Here is a 16,524-nt window from a genome sequence, read left to right as displayed (position 1 = left end):
ACTAACTACTTTTTTATTGGTTGTTTAAGATTCGTCCATGGATTATAGTTTCGCCTTCAAATTCACCATTCCACATTTTCAGTTGTAGTCAGTTTCTGATATTGAACTATCATCACCTTATGATATTATTGATATATGATTAAGTTGAAGTTCATATTATCACAGGTTTTGACTAAAATTTTAACTTCGCGGTTTTTCAACGATAAATCGGTTTATGTCAGTTTATCAATAAAACTAATCTTCAACAAAGGTAAATAGTAAAATTTTGATTTGAAAAGAAAAAAACTATATATAACATATACTTTATTTCTCCTTGATTCACAATAATATTAAATATGACCTTTGAGTCAGAACAGTTATTATTTAGGAAAAAAAGAGGACGCATTAGATACATTTTCATTCAGCGTAAAATTACAGTAGTTAAATTATTTTTGTTAAATTGTTCAATAGTGGAATAATCTATACGATAAAATTGTTCAAACCACGTAGAAATATACATCAAAGTTTAAATAAACAGAAATCTCTACCTCCCCCGATTGACTAATCACTTAAAATATTAATATCTAAGTTCACCTCTTCTCATCAGATATTTATACCCATCTGACTCTAACAAATTTATTCCTTCATTAAAATTTTATAAAAAGTTGAATCAAATTAACAACAAAAAAGTACGCAATACCATATTAGTTCAACTAGTTTTTTTTTCTCATTCTAAATGATGCTAATTTTTGTTGAGAAAATAACCACCTATTTTAAATTTGTTAATTGTATATTTTCAAATAATAAAACAAAAAGAAAGAATTGTATAACATTGAATGCATGTAATTCAAGTGATAAAGATTTTTGTTTAAAAATAAAAATGAATACTGGAATAAAAATTTGTAAAACAGTTTCTAATCTTTACAGATTTAAATAAACAAATACTTCAAAATGTAATTATATTGAAACATAAATGGATGATAAAAAGATTTCAAATGTTAATTATTTTCTTTTCTTATTTAATTACAAATTAATTATAGTCAATAATTCATTTGGTACTGTTTTACTTGAATCTTCGCATGGATGTTTAGGACTACAATTGATCAGTCTCTTATTGTCATATGTGCATACTGTGCGTATTGCCTCGATATTGCCGTAATTTATAAGTATTATAAGCAAAGATGGATAGTGGCTAGCAATGGAATCAAGGACAATGTCAAGGCGATACGCACAGTATGCACATATGCCGATAAAAAACTGATCAATTGTAGTCCTAAACATCAATGAGGAGATTCAAATAAAACAATACTAAGCGAATTAAACACCACCCCATTGCACAGGCAAGTGGCTATCAGGAATCAGTAGCTAAATGGATAACGCGATGACATTTAGAGCGAACGATACTGGGTTTGAGTCACAGAGTGAACATCAACCCTGAGATGCAGTTACATCTAGCTGACGAGTCCCATATAGGATGAAACGCGTGTCCTGGATTCCACTGCTAGTCACTATCTATCTTTGCTTATAATTAATAATGCCTAGAAGGTATAATTATTTCAGTATTCATTTTATGATTATATTTTTATAATTTTTACTGATCAATTGTGACACAAAATCTATTAAATCTCATTAGTCTGTAAACAAACAGAAAAAATAGAAATGAATTTTCTACTTGCATGCAATTTTCATCACGAATCAATTATCTGTTAAAATGTGTTGGTACTATATTCCATCAAGATAGTTTTTCATCATAAATTAACATCCATTAGAGAATTATTGTAAGATCAAAGATCTAAAAATAAAGAGAACTAAACAAATATTTTATTTTATTTTGGAATTTTTTTTATTTATTCCCGTCAATATCAACTCGATATGAGGTTGAAGGACAACGAAATCCCACTACAAGCATATTACTATTCAAACCCTAGTGATTCATAATCCAATAGTTCATATCTATAATTCTTCAAATGTAAGGAACTCTAATATATTATAGTATTTCATTTGATCATATGTGGCTAAGATTTTCGAAGCTGTTTGAAAATTCCTATCGTATTCAAACAAATATTATGAACAAAGAATATTCTTTCCAATAACTTTTCACTAGGCTATATATATAGAGACTTGAAAATCACAGCAGGTTAAGGACTGGTGTAATTGTTAAAACTTCTCTTCGAAACATCAATTCAGATTTGTAACTAAAGAACTTGATGAGAACTTACTGTAAAGAATATGCTTCATTCATATATCTGTTTTACTAATTGAGATTAGAAATCCACAGATGTAGCTTAACAAATCCCTACGTTATTTCAATTTTTTAACATTTGATTGATTCGATTAGAGCCACTTAGATTTTTCATAAGATAATTAGTAATGAACGCTTAAAATTTATAAGACATCAGCGAAATTTGAAAGCTCCATAGATTAAATAGAAGATATATCAAGATACTTCTTTTTCATTACATTACTTACATTGCTAAGGACATGTAATAAGTAATCATGAAACTCATGGAGATCCTGAACTGAAATTGAATAAATCTACACAAATTAGGCAAATTCATTATATACACTAATCTACACAACCATAAAATTCCAGTTCTCTATGACACAAAATAAAAATCAAACATAAAATGTTTATATACAAATGTTCGCCAATTCCCTACTTTCGCAGTTCAGTTAGCGGGCCTCTGATGCTCATATTGTGGTGCACGCTTCTTATGTGGACAGATATAAGTGGTATGCAGTGGAATAAGATGTGGAACGGTTACTAGCAGATGATTGAAATGAAGAGAACAAGAAGAAAAACGGGGAGCGATCGGAATAACAACAGAATTAGCTGAATGATAGAGTATGTTAAAGATAACTCAAGGAAGATATAAAAATGATGTATTTAATGTATGATATTCATATTTTACGAAGGCGCTGTGTAACTTTGCATAAAACAATAAATTGGGTTGTTGTACCTGAGTTCTCGTTCACTAAAATATTACTTTTGACAGTAACCATTAAGTTCGAAAAAGGATTAAAGTACGGAAAATTCGTAAGTTTTCATCACAAAATCAATCGCATTATTTATAACACCAACCTTTAATAAAGAAAACATGTTGGTAGTTAGATAAGCAAATAACTAACCTCGTTCGATAACTCATTGTTCACTGTCAGTACAACTGAATCTTAACAACTAGACCTTATCAAGACCGTAAATTCTCTTCATTTTTGATCACCAATACTATGTAGATTCAATCAATAGATAACTAACAAATTAAAATGCTCATATATAGGAATTATTAATTATTAATTAAACTAATTAAAAACATGGAAAAAAGTACACAAGCTTATGAAAAAAAGACTAATTCTCTCACAGCTTAAAATAATGGTAATTAAAAAAATACAACAACCTTATGAGACTCCTACTGTGTTTGACCGTCTTTTTTGGATCTTACATTACACCTCATAAATAAATGTAGTCATATATTATTTTCCATATGTGTATATGTTTAAGTGAGTCTAGCCACGCAAAGCAGTTAAAAATGAAGCTAAGTAAAAGTTAAGAAAATAAGTGGAGTGTTGGAAAGACGAAAAACTTTTCTTAGAAGAAAATGAAGACATGTTGTGTTTCACATTCATATTGCTTTTGTCTGAATTCTTTAGGCACAAATAATTACGCACGCATGTACACATACATTCGAAAAAAGAGAACAATGGAAAGATTTGCGAATAGAAAAAAAAAAGAATAGAAAACTGTCGAATGATTGGTTTGTTACATTCAATAATTACTCTCTCTCTTTCAGACACACAAATGCGGTCATATCAGTTGGATATCATAGTTCAGATTTGTAACAGAAATCGTTTCAGTTTACCACTTATTATACCAAGACTCAAAACAAAGTTAACAATTGTAAAATTAATAACAATAGTAATGTATGTGACAATAATAACAGTAATAATAATCACTGAACAATCGTAGAAACAGTAAAAAAACTGCTGATAAAAATAGGGTCACTGAATCCTTTCGGAACAAGCATATACTCTGTGTGTATTTGTCAATGTTTCTTTTCTGGGCATTTAATATAAAAAAACTAGTCAAAAAGAAAAGAAAGAACTCATGGTTGATGATAGTTAGCGATGAGTAGCAACCAACCTCTGATAATGTTACACTGAACAGTTGGTTATTCAATAAGCAACAATAAGCTTTGTTGATCGAATAAAAACAAAAACAAAATTGACTAGATAAATTAAAAATAGGAAAGCAAATAAATAAAATAATAGATCTTTATCGTATTATTTTTGTGTTTAGAGAAGTTTATCTGTGCTGTTTAATTTTGTTTTAGAAATCTGAAAGATCTATTGAGATTTCTACATTCATATTATACAGTCTCAGATCTCAAAATTTATTCGAAATTGAACATTTCTACTGTGCAACATCATTATAATGTCAAATTTCTTAATATCTTTCGTCATTCCATGTTTATTTATCCTAGCTTCCATTTGAACGGATGATTAATGGAAATTTATGTAAGAGATAGGCTATTGATTTTTTTTTTAAATTTTCTATCAGATAGTAAAAGCAAAACATCGATTTTAAATCATGAATCAATATATGACATTTTCAGATAGATAGATAAATGTTCTGTATATTTCACACACACAAAAAAGAACACTAGTCTATGAAACGGCCATAGCAGGGAATTTTCCAGTTAATGCATGTCATATACATTCCGAGAGTGTACACAGACACACTTGAGCGTGCGTCAGATTAGATGTCAATTTTAAGGTCAAATCCGTAGTTTTATTATTGATCAGTAAGTATAGTATGGTATATAATCTATATGTGTGTCTGTAGTTCTACGATGTGTTTATTCGTATTTAAGGAAATGAAGTTGGACAGAATTGGGAGAGTTTTGGGTTATTTTTTTTGTGAAAATAAATCATTGAAATATAACAAAACTAACAGTGAAAAATAGATAAAAATAGAGCATTATGTTGTTTATGTCTTCATTAGGAAAGGGTAACACAAAAAACAATGATGGACTCTAAGTTTTCAGTTATATGATGGTATTTTGTAAATGGTAATGACAATTAGCAATAGTTATACTAATCTGCATGTATAAATGTATAGAAAATAACCAAAAACTTGAGCATGAGAGAAAAGAACGATAATGTTAGTGAGAAAATCAGGAAAGCCATAAAATAAGAATAAAGCGATGGGAAAAATATGGAAGTTTTACAACTAGGAACAAATCAAAAAGTCTTCCTGAATTTTCTAGAAAGACTAAACAATTTATGTTGCAACCATGCTAGGCATATTATCTGTGACTGAACCAGCTATCGATGTTCCTGTATGAATTAAATTAGATTCATTATATTTTGTAATTGGTTCTACTTCTTTGAACGCTAAATGACCATTATTACAACTAATCCTATTATCAGTATGAATATCTTTACCATTCTGATCACTTTCTTTGTTCGTTAAGGTCAAATGACTTTTAATATCTTTAAATCCTTCTATTTCATCATCATCTGAATGTAAATAATTGAACACGTTTTCACGATAATTTGAATCAGTTAGACTGTCCTCTTCTAAGAGCAAATTTACCATCTGTGTAGAAAGTAGAACATCATCTAATAGACAATCATTATTAATGTTGGAAACGTCATTTGATGTCGGTGCTTCAATGCTACCGGTTAAATTTTCGTTTGTTTTCATGTTTACTTGTTGTTGCTGGATCTGATGCTGTTCAGCAGGACTGGAAACACAGATTGATGATAGTCCTGTTAAATTACTTTTGAAATTATTGTCCAAATGTAAATTGTTCGATACATGATTAAATGTGGTTCTATTAGCTGATGAATAATAATTATTATTCCAATTTGTGCAATCAGCTAAATTGGTAAAATCTATATTGTCTGATTTCAGATCTGTTTCATCTGTTGTTACCATTGTCATATTGGTAGATTGTAAATGCTTTTCAAATGATGATTGCCAATAACTCGTTGCAGTATGACCATCATTATGAACCTAAACAGTATACATGGAAATATATATATCTAGATATTCAGCAGAAAAGTTATTGTTCCCCGAACTAACAACAAAAAGTACCTAAACGTTTAGATATACTATGCTTACGAACATAAATATTCATTTTTGCTACATTCCCATGTTACAGTAACAAACTATAAAACAACACTTCATTAATATATCACCCTTGAAACAAATAATTTCATGACTACTTTCAGAAATTATGAATAATTACTCAATCGGATTTGACCATTTAATATCAAATACAATTTAACAATAAGCTGCTCAAACTTTTAACCCATCTCTTTTCTAGTCATAGAAATGAGGCTATGAATCTTTCTATTTTCGGTTATGCATAATGACTCTTCAGTGTAATCAAATGCTCTAATAAAATAATCTTTAAACCGGATGAGATAATTACTGATAAATTCATACGGGAGCATCTCGATGGGTAATATACTTTCCGCTTTGTGTATTCGGAAAAGCAAAAAGGTAATTTAATTGGAATTCATACATTAAATGTATTATGAGATGGTAAGAGATGTTATAGGAGCCAAACTTGTCTAAGAGCATTTTCATATAAAGATGAATTGAAGTGATTAGTTGTTGACTAATTTTTATCAGATACATACTTTTGAATATTAATAATTTAAAGTGACTTATACGGTAATTGGTTGTAATATTTCATACTACGTGATGAGAATTTTATGTTGTAATCAAATTAATGGTATTGAATAGAGCGAACATTAATATTGTTGTACACTATTCCATCGCCCTTGACAGAATCAAGCAACCCGAAAGTCACGAAAACACCATCAGGGCATATGACAGGCTAACTTTAGAAGGCAACCTATATGAAATAGTTTAAATACATAAATGTATATACAAACCCTTCTCTCAAAACGGTTTTTATCGAAAAAACGGACATTCTTCGAAGGGATATTATATTCTACTATTGGATTTCCTATACATGTTCAGGTACACTTGCGCACAAGGGATGAAAACTGAAATAGTCTAGTCATGAAGATAATACAATACAACTAAATTGATAAATGAAAATACAATAGCCTATTTTTCAACGTTAGTCATATTTGTGATACAATGTAATTTTCACTCAAAATCATTGATAAATTATTTACTGTTTTACTTTCTAGTTAGTTAATTTCATAGGCTACAGTCTTTTACTAATAACCAGGAGGTTATTTGTTCACAATGCTATTTGGAGGAGCATGTTATACACATTTATTTTGTTATCCTAAATATTAATCACAATTTTAAATGGCTTTTCTGTAGTTGTCACGACTTTATGGAGCGAAATCATATCTAATCCAAGCTTACAATTAACAGTATTCTTAACTTGTTCTAAACTGTCAAGGGAATACAATTAAAATACGCATCACGTTTGGTTGTATTTTTACGTCGATATCAATCTAGTGACGAGGATTTTATAAACGGAAGTGTTCAATTTGTTTTTGTCCTATTTTCTTTCGTTTTAGTTTGAAGTCTGGATCATTGGATGTGTTGATGGCTGGATCCCAGATCCAAGCCTTGATGAATCCATGAGGGATCCAACATTCTGGAGTTCTTAAACTAGGCTAAACATCTGTGAAGTACTGACTGGTGTCCCCCCCCCAGTTGACTTTAGTCACTTGTAGAAAAGCTTTTCTTCTCACTAATATAAACACTATAATCCATCCGAGTTTAGTTTACATTGAGTCAAATTTCTTGAAAAAATTATTTTCACTTCAAAAGTACAGAGTATCGTTTAAATGATTTGGCTCTGGGAAATGAAACAACTTCGTACTAGGCAAACTTTGAGATTTTATGCTGGGAGAAAAAACATCAAAACAAACCAAAATCTAAATATACTCAAGGTCACAGCAGTTATTGACAAAACGTTTTCTTGGTCTTTTTGTCAATACTAGAAATCAATAGACTGTGATAATCGACTAATAACTATTGAATGGAATTCCGAAAAGAAAACAGTAAAACTTATATTTTTTTTTAGAAATTTTGGTACTTTCAATCACAGATTACCGATAAATGAAGTATTATGACAAACAAATAAATATTGTATATATGCTATTGTTTTCCTTTACGATTCTTATGGAAGAATACACTTGATAGTAAACCAACTATTCATTAACTATGGTGGATAATAATAATAATAATAATAATAATAATAATAATAATAATAATAATAATAATGGGATTATGAACTTGGCTTGTTGCGTTCAATTGTTAAGTCTCGGATTACTACGAAGAAGCAACTATCCAATCCCTTCCAATTTTTCAATAGTTTTTTCTCGTGATGTCAGTCCATCATGATAAAACTTACTTGTAATTACTTGTAACTATTGTATTCATTACCATTTGAAATCGGCTTATTCTCTTTTCCTTAAAATCTCTTCCTATAAATCTAAGAAAGTTTTATGCCCCTATTTTTATATTTGCATATAATTATTTTGTTAAAATGTAGGAGAACTTAAGTAAAAGTACAACTGAACTATGTTATATGCTATGTTCTGTGACTTTAAAAATAACTGTTGAATATATATATCGTTTTATTCGTGCATTAAAAACAGTAAAGAACAAAATATCAGCCGTTCTAAATATTTACTGAAGTATAGAATACATGATGGATGGATCTTTTTAGTCTTTCTATACATATAGTAGAAGAATCAATTAAGTATCATTCTTTTATTTGAATAACTAATGGATGGATCACATTTTATTGGAACATATTATTTCATATCGAGTAAAAAATTATTTTGGCATGAATATTGAATAATTATTTCTGGCTATTAATATTAATAAAAGAAATCTACCTAAAAAATCACTGAATAATGTAGAGTAGCACATAAGTTGATTTTTGGGGATTCATTATTTACATGACGTGTCTTTGAAGTATGATAGAAATTGGAAAATATAGTTCTATGATAGTTCGAACAGGAATCAAAGGGCATATGCTTCACTCATTTTTAATATTTCATAGCTAAATATAATTGTATTCCCTTGATTAATAGCATTCTTATCCAAAAATGAATTTAGAAAACGTAGGTAGGAATACTAGTTCTATTCTAACAGAGAGTATTTTCTATTTTAGTTTCTTATCTGCTTTTGATGATTTTTTTGAACTTAATTGATTACGTTGTTTCCCGTGTATGAACTCTTTGTAGATATGACTCGGTGTTATTGTCTCAGGCATCCTGAAACTTGTTTATCTCATCCATAAACTTAAAGTGGTCAACTCAAGTTACCATTAAAAAATTTAGTTAAGCTTTACAAAGGGTATATGGTTATTTCCAAAATGGTTCTTAATTAGAAATGTCAGCCAGATATCGCAGTGTTACTTGGAAATATTTTGTTTGATATAATCGCTTTCTCATGAAATAAATGAATTAATCCCATTTGATACTAGTCAGTTATCAATGACGAAGGACTTGGTACAGATGTGCTTCTGTCCAATTTTCCACATCATACGTCAGTACAGGGACGGGAGGTTAAATAAAATAGTGGACAATATCTGTGTTCAAATAAATAATATTCAACTGCAGATTACGATTATTTTGCTGACTCAACTTAGATAGCCATCACCCTTTTTGATAAGATGTTTATCAACAGTTAAGGACTTTATGAACTGACAATGTTTTACTTCAGCCGCTCCTATCCTTCTTTCGCAACACACTTCTGTATCATTTAGTATAGTAAGTGGCAATGGAATAAGTAAACGATATAAAAAAATACATCATATCAATTAAACTAACCTCATTCAAATGAATCCTCTCCAAAACACTATTTGGACTAGTATCTTCCGATGAATTTAATAGGTAATTTTCTAAATTCGATATTAAAAAAGTATCGTTATGATTAATGTGATTATTATTACTACGATTATATGTATTTCTTTGATGAAATGAAATGGGTAGAAATTTCATTTCAGATACTGAATTCCCATTTTCATGTAAATTTATATTAAGATAATCATTGTGATCAGAAATATTCGATTCATTCATTGTTATATAACCGGTTTGTTTAGTTGTATTTATATCAATATTCATTGGTAAAAAACTTCTAAATGCACTCATGTTTGATGAATTCGATGCATCGAAACGCTGTAGTTAAAACAGAAAAGATCCAATTTAACATTTACTATATATAATATTTATCTTCTGAAAGTAATTACAGAATATATGTTGATTTACATTGATAATCACGTTGGTTGAAGTTAGACAATAACACCGTTAGATACCGGCTCAGTGGTATAAAGGTTAAGCGAGACCGTAGTTCCCGGGTTCAAGTCCCACGTGTGGAGTCTTGGATGAGCACTGCACAGGAGTTCCATACTAGAACGAAACGACTGTTCAGTGCTTCCAGGTTTTTAATGGTGGTCTAACATTGATCGACTCATGATCTCAATTAAAAAATCAACAATTTACACAATCTCACACTGATAATAAACAAAATTCACTATAAATCAATATATAAACTTTAAGACTGATTTATCTCTAAATGCTATATTTCAAAATTTAACATACTCAAAAAGTTCCCAAACCGATACCTAGGTATCTTTCCACTTGTCTTAGTCTACCTAGCTGAAAGTTAATTCCGTTGGTTACTATGATTATGCTAGAGCTTTAGACTGCTACTAGGATTTCTTGTAACTTATAGCTTAATTTTTTTTATTTGTTCAAACTGCGCTCAGTAAAAAAGTATAAAGGTAATACGAATAGTCAATGACTTGATATGGAGTTCGGATGTGCACTTTCTTCATTAGAGGAATTGTAGAAATTTACGAACCCATCTCCAGTTTATATAACTTTTAATGGAAGAGTCTATATTGAGATGGTTTACCCTCCATTATTATGTTATTGTACAAAAAAGGTCACTAACGATCTGAAGATTAGTGGTAATATGAGGTATTAATCATTTGTGATGTGGAAACCGAGGTAGGGTACAGAACGTTAGTAGATAATTCACTTGATGAAGAAATGGACTTACGTCACCTTGAATGAGTAGTACATATTTTATCCAAGAGTGAGCAATCCCAACTAAAACTAACAATGTTAACTGAAGTTCAGTCGACAAATTTAGTAAGTGACTGAACAATATGTGTAATTGTAAACTTCCCAGTAGAGATTCACTAGTCAACGGAAACCAATGATGAGAATTAGGATGATGCAATATGAAGTCAGTCATGACAACGACATAACACTTTCTTTTCTGTTAAATCTTGAAAGTACTGTTCTATATCTTTTAATTTATATAATAACTTGTTTTATTAGGACTTCCGTAGCATTTCATCAATTCCACTTTCTTGGTTTCTTTCTTTAATCCTTCTCTTCTTAAGCTAGTACGAATCATAGAAATTTGAATACATCTATGCTTTTCAACATACTAAGTTTTTGATCTCTATTTTGATAGATTTTATCTAAATAATGAATGATTATCTTACTCGTTTGAATTGTATAGAAAATGACTCAGTTCACTGTATAAAGCATGAATAACTTTAACTGCTTAAACATATTTATTAGAAAGTTTACTCGAAATATACAATACATCCAGGCATTCTATACACCTGAATAATTTCATTGTTCAGCTGGAACATTAACAGCCTTTTCGATACAACCACATAGAGCAATAAGATATATTATTTTGAATATTAACTTTCACTTATTCAGTGTGAAATTTAGTGAACGATTAAAGTTAGTTCAGACATATAGTTATCAATATTATTTATACTTAAATAAAACTCAGAGCATCAGTGTTTTAAATTTGTTCCTCATTTATACATCGGATGTATGACAGTAGCTAATAAAATATACAATAGAAAGTTTTTTCATCCCCGTAAGATTGATGTTTAGGATGCTTAAATGATTGGGAAATAATTTTGATAACGATGTAAAAGTGTCAATTTTATTTAATCAAAATTCACAAAATAACTTCCGTACTTTTATACCTGAAATTTTACACATTTTCAACAATTTTACTAACAAAAGAAAAATATCTAATAAAATTATTTATTTGTCTGACGACATATTCCTTATGGCTCAGAATCCGTCAAAGTGGTGCAGATACATTGTCTTCCCTTAGATCTTGATTTTTAAAATTATCTTACACTACTTTATTACATGAATTCATTCTTTCTTCTTGGATTATAATGTCTAAGCCTAGATGTTTCTAATTTCATTGAAACTGTTACTACTTCTAATACTCTACCATTTGACTTGATAATCTTATCGCTCTGAGCTAATATAATAGAGCACCTCGGACCAAAACACATATACGCCATGTTTACATTGTTTATGACTGACTACTGACTTTAGTAAATAATGATGAAGCTATGCTCAAAAATAAACGATACTGTATTAGTGTGATATTCAAAGAAGTGTCATAGTTACGCAGATCATCGTATAATTAAATATCTGACATATTCAGACTACCAAACATCACTGATGACTTTTATTTTTTATGATAAATATTAGTCAAAATACTGTATATCACCCAAGCAGCATATAATCAGATATTAGTCGTGTATTTGAGTGTAAATCAAATGACAGCTTAGTTGTTAAATTTTTCACCTTTCTATGCGTCAGTTCGAGGTTTCAATCCCATCTAGGTTTAGGGAACAGTTCAGTTCAGCGCGAAGTTCACAAAGCTGTTTATGGCAAATTAGTTACGTAGATTAATTATTACTCAATATGAAGAATCGCAAAACAATATACCTTTTTAGGTTTAAGATAGATTAAATAACGATTAGTAAATATACATATCACTGAACTGTATCTTTTTAAAAGAAAACAGATTTGTTTTAACTTCAACTTACTCCTTCCCAATACGCTCAGCTCGTAAACTTACAAACTTCTATAATTTATTGTTTATAATATTGACATCATTACACAGTAACGTTAGACATATTCCGTACATAGTCATGATATCTTAATTACAAACTGAAAACCATACTATTTATTAAAAAATAATTAATAATACAGTGAATGCTGTAACTATCATTATTATTTACCTGGTTATTTGTTAAAAAGTTGGTCAGAACACTATCGTTTGATAAGAAATTCTCATTAGCTGTAATAGTTTGTTGTACAGTTGCTGGGGAAAGAATACGAGTAGGTGTACGTTTTGGATGACTTTTCAACTTAGTTGAGCCAAATTTAGTTTGAGCAAAAGTAGCCGCTGTAAAACTTGGAGTAGATGTAGATTTTTGAACGAATGGATGTGATGAATTAAGAGGTTGTATGTATGTTGGATATGATTTCGGTAATGGATTTGTAAACATTTGATTGAATGGTTGATCAGATTTTGAGCACAGAACATTTGAATTCTCAAAATTTGCTGACAGTGCAATAGATTCTTTACCATGGGTTGTTGTTAACTGACCTGAATGAGGAGGATGAGAGGAGGAACGATGAAATGAATGGAATGTATTTGTTTTGGCATTGAAAATAACAGACTGAGTTGTTGATGGTGTTCCGCCAATCGGATCATTACCTGTTATAGATAAAAAAGATTCTTTCACGTTTTCAGAAACACCCCATGGAAAAGTATTCATTGTTTTTGACATTTCTTTCTCATGATACATTTCAGCTTGTAGGGGATTTATAGATTTTAAATCAAATTCATTTGGTTCAGTCCTAGAAGGTTCTTCCTGATTTATTACAGATGTACCGATCACAGAAGATTCATTGTTCCAGTTTGAATGGTTCAAACCTAAGGAGTTTACTCCATACATTGTATTAGGCTCAAATTTGGTGTCGATTCCTTCATCAGGTTCAACTAACACACTCAAAGCAGCAGCTGTAGACAGTAAATTGCCATGATCATTTTCGAAACGTCTAAGCTTTGTTAGAAGCTGACCTCGTTTACTTCCATCTAACATATTTGTATTGTTTGTAATCCATCCACCTTGTAAACTGTAAAGAACTTGGTGAGTAATCTGAGATGAATTTGTCAAGTTGGATGATGAGATAGAAGATGCAGAAGAACATCCAGATGATGATAAGGAAATTGGTGATGATGGCCAATGGTTCGAAAGGATTCTGTCATGACCTGTACAGTTAGACTGGGTGTATTGGCACACCACATGTCCTGGATCCACACTTATAATGAGACCTTCTGGAAGACATGTTTCTATTTCACTCCATTCTAACCCACTCACAGCTGCTGCTTCAGGAAGTAGAAGATCTACCTGAGGACCGACAGAATTAATGCACCGATAGGCAGAATCTCTAAGTGGGTCACTAGGGTACCAATGATGTTGGAATTTGGCTAGAAGATACTTTTCAAGTTCTTCACCGAAACTATCAACTCGACGTCTCGGAAGCTTTGTGTATAAATGTGATAATATATAATTTACTGCGACAGTTATTTCCACAAACATCGGGATATGAAAATATTGAAGTTTTAAATTCAGTTGCTTGTTGAATGTATTCCTTTAGAATAACTTTATTCTGAAATATCTATAGAAGTTATAAAAATGTATTTTTAATTTATGGTAATGTAACAATGGCAATTTGTGATCACAGAAAAAAAATCAAATAAAGTTAATGCATCTCGGTACAATATGCCACTTACATGAAAAATTTTCTACTAAATTTCAGAAAATATATCACATATCAAGCATTAAAAACTACACAAATCCAGTTTAAGACATCAAACTGATTCGTGGACAGCTGATGTAAAACTATCGATTTATTGAAATATATTTAAACATAGGTTTATGGGAAATAATCAATTTGTTAATAAATACTCACATCTTGTAAAATAGATACATTGCTGATAGGGTTGTAAATTCAAAGTATGAGATTATTTCATTCAACCACAGCTGACAAGATTTACTAGGTAGAAATGTTCGTAACACATACCTACATCATCTCTTGATTGTCTTCCCTAAAATTCTCAGCACGGCATCTGACTGACCAGAGTGGAAATTATCCCTGTCTACATGTAAGTTCTCATTGGTTTAAATTAATGTGCATTCTAGCCTACTTCTCAAGGTCAATAGTCGTGCCCAAGAAAGATGTGTCTTTTCACGTGTTGTATACACTATCATGACATCTCGATTCTCTCACCCCCATAGTAAATGTGGGAAGGTATAAAACTAACCATTTTCTGACAGGCAATAAGCAGATCTTTCCGTGAATAAACATGACGTCACTAATGTACACTGACAGGTACAACTCGCTCGACCTTATTTCTAATCCTGTTTCTATAACTATCGTAGAGACAAGAAGTCTATTATCTGAGACACTAAATTACAAATGTTTTTTTGTCAAAAAGATTGTCAGTATTCGTGTGGAAAAGGTCGTGATTTTTTCCTGATTCCTGGGTATGTATTACGAATATCAACATTTTTTGAAAAGAGTAAGAACAAAGATTCTAGCAGAATAACATGAATTCATTTTATTTCGTAGGTTCTCATCAGCTGCTTACAACCTGTGATATTTAAAAATCATAATCACATAATGGGTTTAAAGTGCTAACTGAATATTGTAAATATATACCTAATGTGAAAGAATATTCTACAACATTAATTGTGACAACAGTTCAAAAGTGGGTTAGAAACAATCGATTACATAATGAATAACATTGGAGGAATGTAGTGAGTAGAGTTCAGTTGAAAGATTATTAATTTGAAAGATAGTTGAAAAAAAAATAAAATAGAGTCAATGATGTAATAAATGAAAAAGAGAAAAAATAAAAAAATAAAAAATAAAATTCTATGGTGCAGTGAAGGAATATTTGTCACCAGGGCAAGGAAAGATTAACCACCGTCTCCTTTTGAATACATAGGTCAGGTTTTTGACGTCTGATGGCAATGGCTTCAGCAAACTTCAGAAGACTGGAGTTTGGCTGCTTACTAATCACCCTAAAGGATTGCAAGGTATCTACCTGATGTCCTGTATCAAGGAGATGTTTGGTGATTGCACTGTTCAGAGTCTGGGACTCAAATTTCATATACCAAAACCAAAAACTGACAGGATTGATACAGAAGCTCAATTCGAAAATCTGTTTGACCAGTTAAAAGATTTGCAGCCAATGAATGAGGAAAAGAAAGGATGGTTCAAATCAAAGTTAGTTGATATTGCCAACCAATACCTCGTGTCATCAACACCAAAGTCGAATATTCTATCCAAAGAACATCTAATAGCCCTCAGAAACATCAAACGAAATAATGAGGTGATGATTTTACAACCGGATAAAGGTTCAGGTGTTGTCCTAATGAATACAGCTGATTATGTCACTAAGATGAAGTCAATCCTCGACGACCAACTGAGGTTCAAAGTAGATAAATCCCAAAAAGATTTGACTGATTCAACAGAAAAACGAATCACGGGCATGCTTAGAGAACTCCTAAAAAAGAAAATGATTGATAATTCTACTTACAACGATCTAAAACCACGTGGTTCACGTCTACCTCATATGTATGGTTTACCAAAAGTTCACAAGCGTGACGTTCCTCTTAGACCTATCCTATCAATGATCAACTCACCACATCATAAAGTCGCACGCTGGTT

General features: G+C 30.7%; 1 protein-coding gene across 1 annotated transcript; it reads right to left on the bottom strand.

Annotated features, from left to right (window-relative positions):
• Positions 1-947: 947 nt before the first annotated feature.
• TOB1 (transducer of ERBB2) lies at positions 948-14,843 on the bottom strand. The gene is made up of 4 exons (XM_051212333.1): positions 14,761-14,843; positions 13,017-14,466; positions 9,763-10,110; positions 948-5,995 (listed from the first exon to the last, which is right to left on the bottom strand). The coding sequence occupies exons 2-4, from the start codon at positions 14,385-14,387 to the stop codon at positions 5,258-5,260; spliced, it is 2,457 nt and encodes an 818-aa protein (XP_051072505.1). The 5' UTR covers positions 14,388-14,466; positions 14,761-14,843; the 3' UTR covers positions 948-5,257.
• Positions 14,844-16,524: the final 1,681 nt, after the last annotated feature.

Source organism: Schistosoma haematobium, chromosome ZW, assembly GCF_000699445.3.
Source record: "Schistosoma haematobium chromosome ZW, whole genome shotgun sequence".
NCBI classification, from domain to species: Eukaryota; Metazoa; Platyhelminthes; class Trematoda; order Strigeidida; family Schistosomatidae; genus Schistosoma; species Schistosoma haematobium.
Note: the sequence above shows the minus strand (reverse complement) of the source record. Positions and strands in the feature narration are given on the sequence as shown.

Bases quoted from the DNA above. Each gene is read 5' to 3' on its own strand.
- TOB1 (XM_051212333.1), bottom strand. From the start codon at position 14,387: ATGTTTGTGGAAATAACTGTCGCAGTAAATTATATATTATCACATTTA. The intron at 10,111-13,016 runs GTAAATAATAAT...TTTTAACTACAG, and splicing joins ACTTTTTAACAAATAACCAG to CGTTTCGATGCATCGAATTC. The intron at 5,996-9,762 runs GTTAGTTTAATT...TATACTGTTTAG, and splicing joins AGAGGATTCATTTGAATGAG to GTTCATAATGATGGTCATAC.